At 39.5% G+C, this 15682-nt stretch overlaps 1 protein-coding gene across 1 annotated transcript; it reads left to right on the forward strand.

Annotated features, from left to right (window-relative positions):
* The first annotated feature begins 253 nt into the window (after window positions 1-253).
* On the forward strand, window positions 254-12508 carry LOC128209224 (cell division control protein 42 homolog). Its single transcript, XM_052913161.1, has 3 exons — window positions 254-680; window positions 5485-5543; window positions 9799-12508. Exons 1-3 carry the CDS (start codon window positions 488-490, stop codon window positions 10312-10314), a joined length of 768 nt encoding a protein of 255 aa, XP_052769121.1. The 5' UTR covers window positions 254-487; the 3' UTR covers window positions 10315-12508.
* Window positions 12509-15682: the final 3174 nt, after the last annotated feature.

Here is a 15682-nt window from a genome sequence, read left to right on the forward strand (position 1 = left end):
GAATTGTGCACCATAGTGATTAAATTATTCGAAATTGGTGTACTTTTAAACGTTGATCAAAATTTAATTTCCAATTGACAGGTAATAAAACAATTTTCTCCATATATCAAGCAAGTGACAAATTTAATTTCTATGAATGAACATTTAAATGGCCTGTTTCATTATCATGAATCATACAGGTCACGTGCATGTATCACGTGATTTTCGTCCAATCAGCGCACCTGTCGCTGATATAGCTGGTATATGAAAAGTAGTTAACAGCTGAAAGAGTATATTAGTCCATGAGAGAACTTTATAAACTGTGTTCAGTATTTGTGTTTATATTAATCTTATTGTATAACTGAATCGGATATTTTACCAGAAATGAATATACAACAAAAGTTGGCAGTGTAAAGGATTTCTTCAATATCACACAATATAATTATATAAATAACGTCGACGTAAACCACTGTGCTCATTTACTTGTATTTAGGATTGATTGTTCACGATGCCACCTCAATCAATGATGGACCATAACTTCAACATCCCGTCGTCAGAGCCACCATCCCCGCTGCCGGAAACACGCATCAAGTGTGTACTCGTCGGGGATGGCGCCGTCGGGAAGACGAGTCTCATAGTCAGCTACACCATCAACGACTACCCGACAGAGTACATGCCGACGGCATTCGATAACTATTCAGGTAAGACAGACGCAAGGACGAACATTAATATGTTAAGTCTAGTATATGCAAGTAGCTAGAAGTGAAACCAGGCAAATTTAAACGTTGAATATACATGTAGATACAATTGCCTTACTGGATAACTGTTTATTCAAATTTTCTTAAAAACTGACGAAACCGATGTATTGCATAAGTGTATTATTTTACAGCAGAAGATCTTTGGTTGAACTATGTCCTTAAGCCATTTAAATGCATGTCTTAAGACGATATGTTTGAAATACGACGTATTTAGTGTATATCCCTGCTGTCATTTCATGACTTTTATGTGTAAATGATGTGCCCTGCTTTTTTACAATATAATCTGATGATATGGTAATGATATATCATGGCCATACATGTAAAACTGTCAATGTTGAGCCCACATAAATCAAGACATTCAACAATACATGTATATAGGACCAGTGCGAGAGGGTGAAAGTTGCGCTTCAAGATATGTAATCCTATAACCTGCTAGTCTTAAGCAAAATCATCGAAAATCCAAATTTCTTCTGTAAATAATTTCATAGTACACAATGTGAAATACCTTCTGCTGTAAAAATATTGGCGCCTGGTCAAGAACAATGACTACCCATGAAGAGGGATTTACAGACGAGAGCCCAGGATTTCACACACGAGAGCCCATTGGCAATTAAAATACCATAATCATAGAAACGTAGAGTTTGACATGTTGCAACATTTTTTTTTAAAGAAATCAAAAGAGATTGGGTGGGAATTTTGACTGATATAAATATTTTACTTTTTTGTTGACCTGTCATGTAGAGATTGGCTTGCCGATTATATATGTTGACAACCCCTAATTTTGACCCTCACATCTTAACTGACAACCCCTTTGGCATTTATAGTTCAATAGTTTTATTAAATACCAAACTCGTCTATTCTATATAGTTTGACAACCATCAGATACAATAAATTAGTTAAAGTACAAATGTTATTAAAGGCATTCAATTAAATAAACATTTTTAATAAGTTAAAAACATAACACTTGCTTTAATACAAGTTTTCGGACCAGTGGATCGTTTCACCTTTCATCGTTTCATTCATGGGCTGTGAAAATTCGAGACTGTGATTTTGTAGATAAGATTTATTTTAAGGTTCGACATGAGTCATCATGTGAAAAAAAAATATATTATTATCAACAGCATTTTGAAATGGTTCAGACAGCAGCTAAGTTTCCTCAAGTTCGCATTGATCTTCGTCTATTTTCGTCAATTACCCGGTCAAACATCGGCTATAATCAAAGTGTTTTTACTTGACAAAGTCAATTAGCATGCATTAGTCAGTAGATGGTCATTTCACCTTTGGAAAGTTCACTTAGTTTGGTCAGTTTTGCTCTTGGCTATAAATACATAAGACATTTTTATTGCAAATAAATGCTGTGATACATTTGCATTTGCTTTTCGATTGATATGCAGTAATTAATCTGAACGCAGATTTAAATTTGTCTTGAGGCGAAGTTAACTGAATATTCACGGCTAAGTATAACAAATTTCACACATAGAAGACACCCATGTCAAAATATTTGAAAATGAAGACTCGTGGTTTCTTGACCGCATCGTGACTGCCTGTGCTCACAGCTTAAAATGATAATGTGTCACCGCAGTTTTAATGTACATGTATACATGTAAAACCGTCACAACAAATTCGTATAAATGAACTCTTTAAGTTCGGCAACTAACTGGTTAACATTTACATTTACATGAACACTAATGTTGACTGCTGGTTTTGTAGGAAGAGATTGTTCATTTTCTTGGAAGCGGGTAGCTAGCGCGAGTGTCGATGACTTACCCGGTCGGAGGAGGTTGTCGCTATCACCCAGCTTTGTGATAACAGACCGCGACTACATGGATCGCGTTTACATGTAAACAAACACTGTCCACATCAGCATCACCGCCAACCAGGCGACAGATAGCCGTTTTATCTGATTAATTATTAAAAACTTGATACTAATATGCGAAAATAATATTGTTAGTGTGGCTGAATTAATTATTATGATACATTTTGTGTACGCATTTCACCGCGAATGTTGATACCCAGATACGTCACTCAGATACTTAGGTATATAATGCGAATTACGAATTAAAGAAGTAAGATAATTCACATGACAGCAGATGAACGTTATTATTTATTTCTCTACCTATGCATATTGATCCACACTTTTTATAGATTATAGCCGAAATATTTATTATGAGGTTAAACATTTCTGGGAAAGAATTCAAAGCGGGCTGCTTATCAGCTGTGTAATCTGGATACCTGGTAGAGCCAGACAGTTTGCACGTACAGGGAACCATCGGATCAATGTTTTCATTCCAAAATATCCGAAAAATAGCTGGCTTCCGAATTAAAAAGTCAAGAGCAACACAACACTTTTTATTGCTGGAGAATTGTTGTGTAGATTTACGTTCATTTTATGTCAGAAATTGCACATTAAATGTCGACAATTTCTTATATTTACCAGATGCAATACATCATATCAAGTGAGTGTGCAGTGTGGTTTAATTTTCCGTGTAATTAACGTCGTCTTGTTGTGCATTTTAATGATCAGTCTCATATAAATCTTTCATGTAGATAACATAATAGTCTCATGCCCTGTAGACGCTTCAAACCAGCGCAATTTACAGACCACTGACGTTCACAGGCCTTATGGTTCATAAGGAAATAGGAAGAAAACTTTGGAGAAGATGACAGGCAGCTCAACACCGCCCGTTGTTTCAAAATTACACACTGCTTGAATGATTTAGCTACTTCATAAAGATTAATTTGGTTACAAACAATTGACCGCAATTTATGGAAGCGCACTTCTGTAGACGGCATTATGGTTAACATGATGGACTGTCCTCCAACACCAGGGCTTTGGGAAGAACACAGGGCGCCATCCATCAACGTTAAATGGAAGTTCAAAGAAAATAGTACTATAATCTTTACTTTAAAGGTTCAAATTCGTCTCTTTCAAACTAAACACTGATTGAACCATCGAACGCCTACGTCTAGGACAGAGATAAACTATCAATATTAGATAATCGGTTCACTCAGGTGTTTGAAGTCATTTAACATCGTAACAATTCAATTGTTTGGGGTTCAATACGGAGGTGATATACATGTGCTATCGCCGGTGGATCGGAGGGTTGCCCGGGTGCAGTCGGACACTGCGCGACCCAGATAGCGTCGATCTCCGGCAACCCTGCACCCAAGCGCGGGTCAGCTAAGGTCGCCCTATTGTGAAGGCCGTTATCTACTATCTGTCTCCGTGTCCCTCGGCGTTCTCACACCTTCTCCGAGTTGAATCCAGTAACATCCGTCAGTCATATCGGCTATTGCTGACCCACTTCTGCTCTTATATTAATTACCTCACATTAGAATGTCAAGAAACGGTGAAATAATTATTATATATCATAACTGAAATGTCAACCACCACAATTATACTCATCGACTTTCCAGAACACTTGGACAAAGAACAGTCGTCGACCTTGTTGAAAGAATATTTTCAAAACCTTACATACAGTTCACCCGGCTAGGTCGATGCCGCTCAAGACCATGGTTCAAACGAAGCGGTTTTGAACCTTTGTTTTGTGAAGACGGTGATGTATGGTGAGCCGGTAGTGCCATCACAAGCCGCCCGGGGCCATCGTTGTCGACCTGCGTATCTTCATAATACAATGGGAACATTGAACGCTCTATTCATCAATAGTGTATTGTAATGCTGAAATCGAATATGACTTGTGCTCATCTATCATTACCACTGGGACGTTGAATGCAATCTGTTGTAAAAAGACACATGTATATAAGACATACGTTACATGTTAAACGCTCTATTCGATCTGTCAAACTGTTACGTCTGACTCATTGTCTTGTTCAACGCTTGTAAATGTTTCAAAATGCAACGAATGTGAAAACGGTGGTTTCGTGGATATACATGTTGCTAATGTTCAATACACATCATATCATTCCTTTGATATTGTAGGAGATAAACTGGTTGAAAATCTACACGACAATTATACAGAGTCTTGATTAAATCCGACGTAGATATCTTGCCAGCCGATTTTTCAACAGGCTTATCAATTATTTGCACATGGACATGATGTCATTGTTTAAATAAATGTATAGCCAAACACATTATCTGTATTTTGAGAACAGTCTTGACAAGTATCTTGCCACTCAATATGAGATAAGAACAAATATACAGGTACAACTTGTCCTCGATCGGGACTGGCACAGTCTAGAAAACAAATATTGTCATATAAGGCTTGAGACGACTATTAGCAATATCTAACAATTATCTGAACTAGCCTTATTTGGGCTCCTCAATTTCATTGTCTATTTTCGGATATGGGACTATTATCTTTTATTTGGGGTTCTTTCATTGACATTTACTAAATATCAGGACCTTGACAAGCAAAAGTCATAAGTGAATGTTATAAAGGAACAGGTACTCAACATCTGTCGAGTCTAGACAGTACTCATTGGCATGACTACCGTTGGCAGAGTAGGGTACGGGTTGCGGTAGGGGGTTTGGGTTATGGGGGTGGTGGTATTTAGTGTGTTGTCCCTCGTCTTGATGTGGGCTTACACTAAGGCAGTAGCTATGCCAGCTCTTTACATCTATAGCCTTGTCTTCATACACATGGTCAAATGAAAGTTAGTACTAATCCTGTAGTGATATCATTATTGCTATCAATGCCACGCAAGCCAGTATGACTTGTGAGAAATGTGCTGGTTACCTCGAATATTTGTGATGCAAGTTGTTAATTGTTATTGTTTCTCATTTCAGTGGTCGTGACGGTGGACAACAAGCCCATCCGGCTGCAGCTCTGCGACACGGCCGGCCAGGTAAGAGCCAACTTCTTACATCCTTAAATACATCCTAGCCTACCACATTGCCCGGATAAAACATTGGATAATGTCACAGTACAAGTATTCACTGGTTGACTTAGTGCTCTTTTGTTTTTCGCTAATGTGTTTCATGTCGCGATAAAGGATATTGCGATATCGCATGTTGGACGGACGTAAACATCCTTAAATGTCTTTAGGAGGTTGTGCAAAATATGCAAAAAGTTTATTTGAAGATATTACTGAAAGGGTCTTGATAGATATATTTGTTGCCTGACTGTGCCATGACAAAACTGACTGTAAGGGTCGCGGACATTTGAAAACAGCTAATCTACTAACAGCATTAATGTTCCCGTAGACGTTTGTCATAGTTTTGCCCTCTGTGACACGGCGGAGCGTTGTTAATACGATACATCTTAAGTTGGCTTAACACAGCCTCTGTCACCGTGTATATTGTGGTCGAGGTTCTCCGGTTGCTGGTGAACAATGGCGTGTTGAGATATCATCTTTATACGGATGCGCTAGGCTGGCGCCGCTCGCGATCCCTCTCAGGCCTTTATAGCTTTCCGGTCTGCGAACCTCGAATACCCCGACCCGGGTCCGCCGCTACTGCCAGCGCCCCGGCTTCTTAGCTTGCGTGGAATGTCTTGTTAACACTGGAATGTCTTTGTTTCTGATTTCATAATATTTGAATTCACATTTATTTCACACGATTTTAATTGTTTGGTCCATGGGGATTTAAGCTAATATTACCGAGTGCTTACATGATGAGGGGTTCTCTCTGTACACAATTCATCTTGATTGTTACGAATTTTTATAAACGTCATTGTCGGAATCATGTATCATAATTGTTCGCTATTTTCTGATTAATAACTGATCATGTTACAATTGAAAAGTAAATTGAAATTGTATTCAAAGTTAGTGAGATTTATTTAGGAGATGCTTTTGTCCATGCATGCCTCAGCACTTAAACATTCGTTCAGTTGGTCGCTCATAGCTTTTAGTCGTATTTGACAAACATCTTCGCCGTTTGTTTGCATTGTGAGTTTTGATGGCTGATCTTAAAATCATGCCTTCAAATTCAAGATTACCTTTAATTATAACAATAATTTTTAGCGTATCAATTAGCGAGCAGAAGTTATCAGATTGCGGTCGTGTTCAATATGAAAAGGCAAACGTGATTACCTCCGGTCTGTCGTGGTTGAACCTTTGAGTGGGTTCCGGGAGCCATGTATGCGAGATGGAAGATTTTAATGTACGATCTGAGATCAGGGTCGACCGATATTTGCTTGCTTTGACCCCCTTAAAGCTAACGATAAACTGATCGAATCTATGTATGGGTTCCGCCACGCCCACTTGTTTTGTAGTTGTCTGCAAGCCCATTCATAACCGAGCCTTTCCTTGTTTGAGATATGTGTTTTTGTTCACATTAAACGTATCACCGCTGCCTTTCCTCAACACTTAAACCCCCTAAGACGGATAGCTCTGTAAATACTACCAAACATATTCACAAACATGGCTATTTATCACGCCAAGACATGGAAAGCTCAGTAAATGATCTCATTTATATTTATTGAAATATTCATAGAAGCTCAGTGCATATGAAGTTTATCTTTCTACCCGAGTGATCATCAAAGTTTGAATGAATGTTTTCCATATTAATATTCGTAACATATCCGCTGTGCAGAAAGAACACGACCGAACCACGGATTTGTTCTCACACTTGCTGCGGTTCAGAAGCCATCCGTCAACTGAACAAACACAGTTTTTTGCCCCTATGACTCAACCAAATCTTACATGACACTTGTTTTTCAAACCAAAACTGTAAGCATTATTTTGTTCAGAATTGTGAGGTTTTCATTTTTTCCAGCTTATAATGATCGATTATGGGTTTCTTTACCAAACCAGTAGCATAAGAAATTGGTGTTTAAATAGCAACAAAGTAATTTAGACGTGTTCGTCTTTCTTTTGAAGTTTGCACTGATCTCGTATATTTGGATGATCAAAAAGTACACTACTTCGTAAATTGTGAGCTTTGCGCTTGTCGACTTGGCGGAACTCCCTTTCATGTATTACATACATGCAAGTTCATACTAAGTTCCTAAATAGTCAAACTTAAGATTTCTGGAGAAAAAAAATTCAAAAGGCTGTATATACCTAATTACACCGAACATTGTAATTATATATGCAATCGGAATTCGGGTTTGGAACTTTAGGGCCGTCAATAGTTCACTTCTTGTGATCACAGACAATGGTCAACGGTCGCCCGCCTGAACTAGCTGACAGTTCCGGGCCGCGCTCCTGCGTGGAGCTTTCGAGCCATGGAAGCCTCGCCACCTGGCGCGTCTAGAATGTCGAGCGTCCAGCCATGGAGGGTGGATTGCATTGTTTAATTATTTGTAATCATATGTGCATGACTTTATTCAGATTGACTCGCCTTATAGGATTTGCTTTTCAAAATAGTGTTACCTTTCACTTTTATGTCATTTTTGCGGTAAGGTTAGAATTTAAATTTAGCAACTAAATAATGAACTTATAATTCTTGTTTTCTAAGCCGATTCAATCGTATTACGACTGGCATTGGTAAAACCTGCTTCGTGTTCTTTGATCTCTTACGATTTTATGATCGGAAATATGGAGACGAAATTCCCTTTAAGGAATTAAGAGCTTTAAATACTGGGCCCAAATACTAAATCCTTACGATCGGGTATGATCATGAACTTTAATTCAAACATAACACTTACTGCCTTAGTAAATGCACAAATCAAACGTTTGTTCTCTGACTAAAAGTAACAAAATGGTACACAATATTCGGCTTTTTTTCAGCACAATTTGAACATTTATATTATTTAAAGTGGGCACATTGAGGTGACAGTGTATTTGTATTGGATATAAATCATATCTTTAATGATAATCATGCTTGTTAAGGTGATTATACATTAATGGTGACTATATTAACAAGATCTATCACGAAAGGCTACCGCCAAATATGAATAAGGTCTAACATTCTGTCACAGAAAGTCATTGAATTCAAACAGGTGTCAGTCCATTTTCACAAAAAATAGTGTTTACAATGAAATTGCTCACGCAAACTCGTTTCACGCCATATATTGAATACCTTGGCCATTGATATAAAATACCTTGGCCATTGCTAGCATGCAGACATGCAATGTTATATCATTCCCTTGTAGTTGTCATGTAGAAATACCTGTGGTGTTGAACATGGTCGTTCACCACCGCACAGAAAGGATGTTAACATGGGTACATTCTCATCCCAGCCATGTTTGGTCACAATGTTCGTACTTGTAACGTTACAAAGGTGCTCTGCCCTAGCAGTTTGCATTAATCACTTTAGTATTCTTAATTTGCCAAAGATATCACGCGATGTGTATGTATATTTAGCAATGATTACAAAATAGAGCAACTTGAATGTAGTGGTCGTGATATGCGGCTATAACGTATACAATTGTTTTGCCAGTTTGGTTTTGGTACAAGTTACAAGCTGTAGGATGTCTTGTTTTGTTACTTCTGTTTACAAATGTGATTTACTTAGGTAGGCCTATTCAATTGAACAGAATGGTCGTTAAATGAGTCATAAATCTTGTAAATTTATCCCCGGGCTCTCGGGCTCCAATTGCTCCATGTGAAGTAGCCTCGTTCACCCGGGTTCACGGGGTAATTACTGCAGATTGGAGGGAGGACCGCCTTTTGAAGCTCTCAGATCGCATTACAAGGTGAAAACAGCCAACGTTTAAGGTTGTTTAAGCCCTCGTGTAGGTAAACTTGTTGTACGGGCTCATGGTGTTGAATGGGGAGCCCAGCGGAGGGTCTTTGATCGGGCAAACCGCAGTGATCCCAGCCCATGCTCATCTTCCATTATCTGTCCGGTGTGATTATGAAAGTTTGATGTCGTAATAGCTTCCAAAGATGCCGCTGTTGTGATTAATGATCTTCAACAAACTTGAATTTGAATTCGCCGCTTAATGATTGCTATTTTGCATTCCATTTTCCAATATGAAATTTCGCTTAAGGATGAGTACGTTCGTTCAGCCTACACTCAGCGACTCTGTTACAATCAAAAAGTAAATATTCTTTCATGTGATATTCAATACCAAATTAATGCATAAAAAAGCTTAAGAACTGAGCGCACACTATTTGGGAATGTCTTTCTTTACTTCAGACGGCTATTGACGCAGTTTCACATGTTAATTTACATATACGTACACGACCTCACTCTTATTTTTTGCCATTTCAGGACGACTTCGACTCCTTACGGCCCCTGTGCTACCCCGAGACGAACGTGTTCATGCTGTGCTTCAGCGTGATGTGCCCAACATCCTACCAAAACGTGGTAGACAAGTGGGTACCGGAAGTGCGGAAGCACTCCCCGGACGCGCCAATCATCCTCGTCGGCACACAGTGCGACCTCCGGAATGACGTCAAAGTACTTATAGAGCTCGCGCACTACAACGAGAAACCAATCACCGAGGAGACAGCCAAACAGCTCGCTGAGCGCATCGGCGCAATAGACTATGTTGAGTGCTCCGCGCTCACGCAGAAAAACCTTAAGGAGGTGTTCGATTCAGCAATTCTCTCCTCTCTTGACATTTTCAAAAAGCCAAAACCCATTAAGAGGAGAATAAGTTTTAGGCGGTCAAGAAAAGATAAGAAACGGACAGAAAAGAAACCCCAGCCTGTGATTCCGATGCGTCCTCTGTCAGACTGCAGTGTTAAAAAGGTGGGCTGGAAACGCTTCTGTTGTTTTGTATGATTGTGACTCTGTCCGTGCGGCAGATCACTGGTCACTGTCACTCGCGATACATTTGCGCGGTGACCACAGACGCTTGAAAATAGAGGTCATTTCAGCCCAATAGATGAGTGGTGGCCTTCATGTGATAGTGACGTGATACGTGACAGTGTTTCATACCGGGAAAGGCAATATTACTTAAACAAGTTCATTAACATGTGAAAGTTGATCATGGTTTGATGCTTACAATAATTGTTATATTTTCTATTTTCATGTACATATGTAATTTATTACAAAGTCTTTCATATGATCAAAGATCAAATGTTGTAAGGTGAAAAAGAGTGAGAGATATGTGAGATAGGCCATGCGTATGTGTGCATGTGTGTTAGTGTGTTAGTTCCGCTTCCACAGGCCCGGTCTGGCCGTTAGGCGGCCGCGGACGCCTGCTACATTGTCGTGCATGTTTTGTTTGTTAGTCACACCATTCCATTCCATAACTTCCGCTTGGCAAGGAACACATTAGACTACTCGTTTTTGTTTAGTTTAATGCTTTGTTTCTTTGTTATCAATTTGTTTCTACAGGTGCTTATATTGTATGTTGTGAATTTAGCATAATTTCATATCAACGAATCTTTTTTGAAGACAAATGCACCGTTTTCCATGTTTTGTGCGCACTTATGACCCCTTACTATAACCCCTAATAAGTTGACAACTATACTTATTGTATAAGGGTGGTCGGGCTGACTAAAGACTCACGTCTTCTGGTGGTAGGGTTCTTGTATTAACTCTGGTAACAGCACCAAGCCCCTGATATCCTAGGAATATTGGGCAGATGTAACACTTGTATATCTTGTGTTTTGTTCTAACACCTCACCGTTCAACAATGTCGATGTCAATATCGACAATGATTCAGCACAGGATAAGCACTATCTATATGTATGTGATACTCTGGGAAGTTGGAAAGAGAAACACTGATAATTGGCATTGATTGTTTACGTAAACAACAATCATCATTGTTTTGAAAGAAGGCTACCGTGCTAATGTAAATGTAAACCATAGCGTGTACATGTCCGACCAAGGTATGCGGCTACAAGCTATTGTGGGCATAGTCAATGTATTAGTAAGCCAAAGTTGTTGACTATAATGGTCATCAGTAATAGATGTAAACAAGATAATACGGACTAAAATAGTCTTAAAATACCATTGTTTACAGATAGAATGGCAAGCATTGTCGCCGGCTTGCGTGTTAGGTCCCTTATACAATAATGTCTCTATCATTAACATCTTGATCTAGAAAGAAGTTGTATCTTTAAAAAAATCTTGGAGCTGGAAAGCTTATGTGTGTCATTTTATATTCCATATAAAACTCTAAACTGTGAGTCAAATGTGTGCAAAACTTTATTCAATTGCATGTATATAGCCTGTTGCTTCTGGCTGTATAGAAATATACAATGTATATGTTTGCTGTTTCGGCTGGCTTTGCTGAATGAATTTCAAATAATATGTACATAACAGCATGCACTGCTGCTTAAATGGTTTAATGTCCTTACATTTGACACCGTGACATAGTTTAGGAGTCAATGGCTGATCTCCGAAAACACTGGTCGGTCTTCATTGCAAGTTGATTTATCTGTTGAAATATGACATTTACTATATTCTACGACAAAATAAGACATAATTTATTCCATAGCTCGTTAGCTTATTTGATAAAAAGCAGGATTGAATATATTAACAAGCATTATAGCCTTCTTTCCTTTGAAATCCAAGCCGTAGTTCATAAATGTGTACGGCGTTCGTCAAATATATTTCGTGTTCATTTGATGGTAAGGATTTTCAAAACAATATTAATGCCAATTTTAGTTTCCATATAAATCTTATACTTGAAATAAAATGTCATCCAGGCGCAAACCACTTTGATAAAGTTGCCAACCAGGCGCACATCATTCTGTACTGGGCATTGTTAAAATAGAAACCTTGCCGATCATTTCTGAGAAATGTGTACAGAATAATTCGACACTGCAATAAGTTGTATTAAGATGTTATGTGCTAAAGTCAGTTCAAAGATATGTTCTGCAATACTGATGTTATCTCTTTGTTAATTGAAGATCTATATTATATATTTACTATTTTCATAGAAATTGTTCCTCTTTGTCTGAAATGCTTTGTTTTCTATTCAGAAAAAAGTAATTTAAAGCAAAAAATAAAATAACGAAACTTATGCTTTGTTCGTTATCGTTGCGACAATTGTATACACTGTATATTATATATACATATAGGGGCAACTGGAGGACGTAGGAACGATCCAACGTGCCGACGACGACAATTGTATATATAATATGGGCAACTGGAAAGCGTAGGAATCCTGGATCATTTTATTATTTTTAAATAGATTCCAGCATGTCTGTATTTAGGTCAAAAACGTATTGTCAAGAAAAATACTTGGTATCACATGACGTGCAGAAACTGCTATGCTGGCTTTAAGTTAAACACTATTTGAAAACCTCAACATGAAACTTTGTCCACATCTTGACAGTGATAATACGCACTTGTATAGCGAGTAACGCAGCTCTCTGGCTAAACTGTGTGTGATACCAACCACTAAGTTGATCAACGAAAAAATGACGAGCGTTGACATCAGCTTGCATAGCCACAACATTTATATAATGAAATATTGATCCATTCTGTACAAATAAAAGGTTGGACATGCAATTTATATAAAAACTCCACAAAATCTGACATGCATGTTGACGGTATAACAAATACTTCACGGTCGCTGACGCATAGATGGCACGCAAAAACGTCCACCCTGCTCAAACAAAATTCAAATGATTGAAAATAAGTGGTTTAATTGTCAACCTATTTGCATTCTTTCGATGAAAGTGCTTTGTCTTTAAATATATGGTTTATTTAATGCCAGTGAAATTGGATACCAATTATTTCAACTTTCTTTTAAACAATTCGCGCACCGTGGTCCAGTAATTAGGCTTAACTCTCGTGGTCTTAAGTGGGAATAAATCACAGAAACCTACATATGATATATATTTAAAGAGCCCAGAGTTAAATCAGGTTAACAGCATATTGCCGTTTTATGGTAGGGTTTGTCTTTAATTAGATGTCCCGTTCCGCTGCGAGCCCTCCAAGTCCGCGTGTGGTATTTATGGTCGGGCTGCGGGATATGTTTTATGTATTTCAGCTTGCTGGGCAAATGGTTTAGTTTTAATGTTCAATGACAAAGCTGGCCATAGATCTGTTCAAATCTAATCATGGTTAAAATATAGTGTTACTTTTTGTTACCTATTGGTTATTCGCGCTGCACAATTAGGTTATTATTATTAGGAGTAATGAGCTCCGTCAAATTTGTACAGAGTCATCCTGTGGGTACTGATACTCTTGGTTGGTGACTGGCAATATAGAGACAATGAGGACATAGAAACCCTAGCTTCGTATTGCAAGAAACTTAAACTCAAAAAGAATTTGCCTGTCTTGCAGTGTTTCAAAGTACGTCTGTTCTGACGGTAAGTCAATCTGGAGTCCACTGGTCGCGGCGGACATTGTCACAACCCCGACCATTGACTCGAAGGAGCAAATAGAACCCCATACAGAGAGCGATGTAAACACGAGTCAGTAGCCCAAGGGTCGTTATCTTCTAGATCCATATTGCTTCGATTGCCTAAATATTTAAGTAATTAGAAGTCAGAGAGTGAACTAAACGGCCATTGACCTTTAATGATAAACAGTAACTCAAATAACTGATTGTTAACCCAACGATTGTTTGTCAGATCATAACTTTTTAGTGGGTAATATATTGCTTGTATATCGATACATCTTCGTCGGGGAAATGTTAAAAAGCGATGGATAAATCAGTCTCCTTTTTTTTAATAACCACAGAAGGAACATTTTATCCCAGAGGACAGCATACACGATGACTGTCCAGCAGCTGTTCCTTATAGGCAAACGGAGTTTAATTCCATCCAATTTAAAGGTCCAATTAACTCGGATATGACAAGTAAACATCATTTTAATTCAAATTTCGTTACTTTTAGGCCCGGTATGGAAGCAAATCAGTGTTATGTTCATGATCGTGGTTTCAGCGAGTATCACCGGGAATACAAGCACCGGGATTCAGGCACCGGGATTACAAGGACCGGGATTCAGGCACCGGGAATACAAGCACCATGATCCAGGCACCGGGAAAACAAGCACAGGGATTCAGGCATCGGGAATACAAGCACCGGGATTAAGGCACCGGGAATACAAGCACCGGGATTCAGGCACCGGGAATACATGCACCATGATTCAGGCACCGGGAATACAAGCACCGGGATTAAGGCATCGGGAATGCAAGCACCGGGATTCAGGCACCGGGAATACATGCACCATGATTCAGGCACCGGGAATACTAGCACAGGAATTCAGGCACCGAGAAAACAAGCACAGGGATTCAAAACCGGGATTCAGGCACCAGGAATATAAGCACCAGGATTCAGGCACCGGGAAAACAAGCACCGGGATTCAGGCACAGGGAATATAAGCACCAGTATTCAGGCACCGGGAAAACAAGCACTGGGATTCAGGCAACAGGAATACAAGCACCGGGATTCAGGCACCGAAAATACATGCACCGGGATTCAGGCACCGGGAATATAAGCACCAAGATTCAGGCACCGGGAAAACAAGCACCAGGATTCAGGCACCGGGAAAACAAGCACTGGGATTCATGCACCAGGAATACAAGCACCGGGATTCAGGCACCGAAAATACATGCACCGGGATTCAGGCACCGGATATATAAGCACCAGAATTCAGGCACCGGGAAAACAAGCACCGGGATTCAGGCACCGGGAAAACAAGCACCGGGATTCAGGCACCGGGAATATAAGCACCAGGATTCAGGCACCGGGAAAACAAGCACCGGGATTCAGGCACCGGGAATACAAGCACCGGTATTCAAGCACCGGGAATATAAGCACCAGGATTCAGGCACCGGGAAAACAAGCACAGGGATTCAGGCACCGGGAATACAAGCACCGGGATTCAGGCACCGGGAGAACATGCACCGGGATTCAGGCACCGGGAATACAAGCACCGGGATTCAGGCACCGGGAATACACGCACCGGGATTCAGGCACCGGGAAAACAAGCACCCAGGGATACAAGCGCCCGGGGATACGAGCCATTCAGGTGTAAGGATCCTATACTTTCTTAAATACCAGTATGGATGTACATACGTAGACATTTAACAGCCAGTTAGCACCAAGGTCACGTTAGTACGTCAAGAACGACCGGCGATACTTAATGAATTCAACTCATTGTATTCAAATGCAAATTTGGCTCCGCAGGCTTACTTGTTTATGTACAAATATTCAATAACAAAATTCCCATCACATCTTTC

This window comes from Mya arenaria, chromosome 11 (genome assembly GCF_026914265.1).
Source record: "Mya arenaria isolate MELC-2E11 chromosome 11, ASM2691426v1".
Lineage (NCBI taxonomy): Eukaryota > Metazoa > Mollusca > Bivalvia > Myida > Myidae > Mya > Mya arenaria.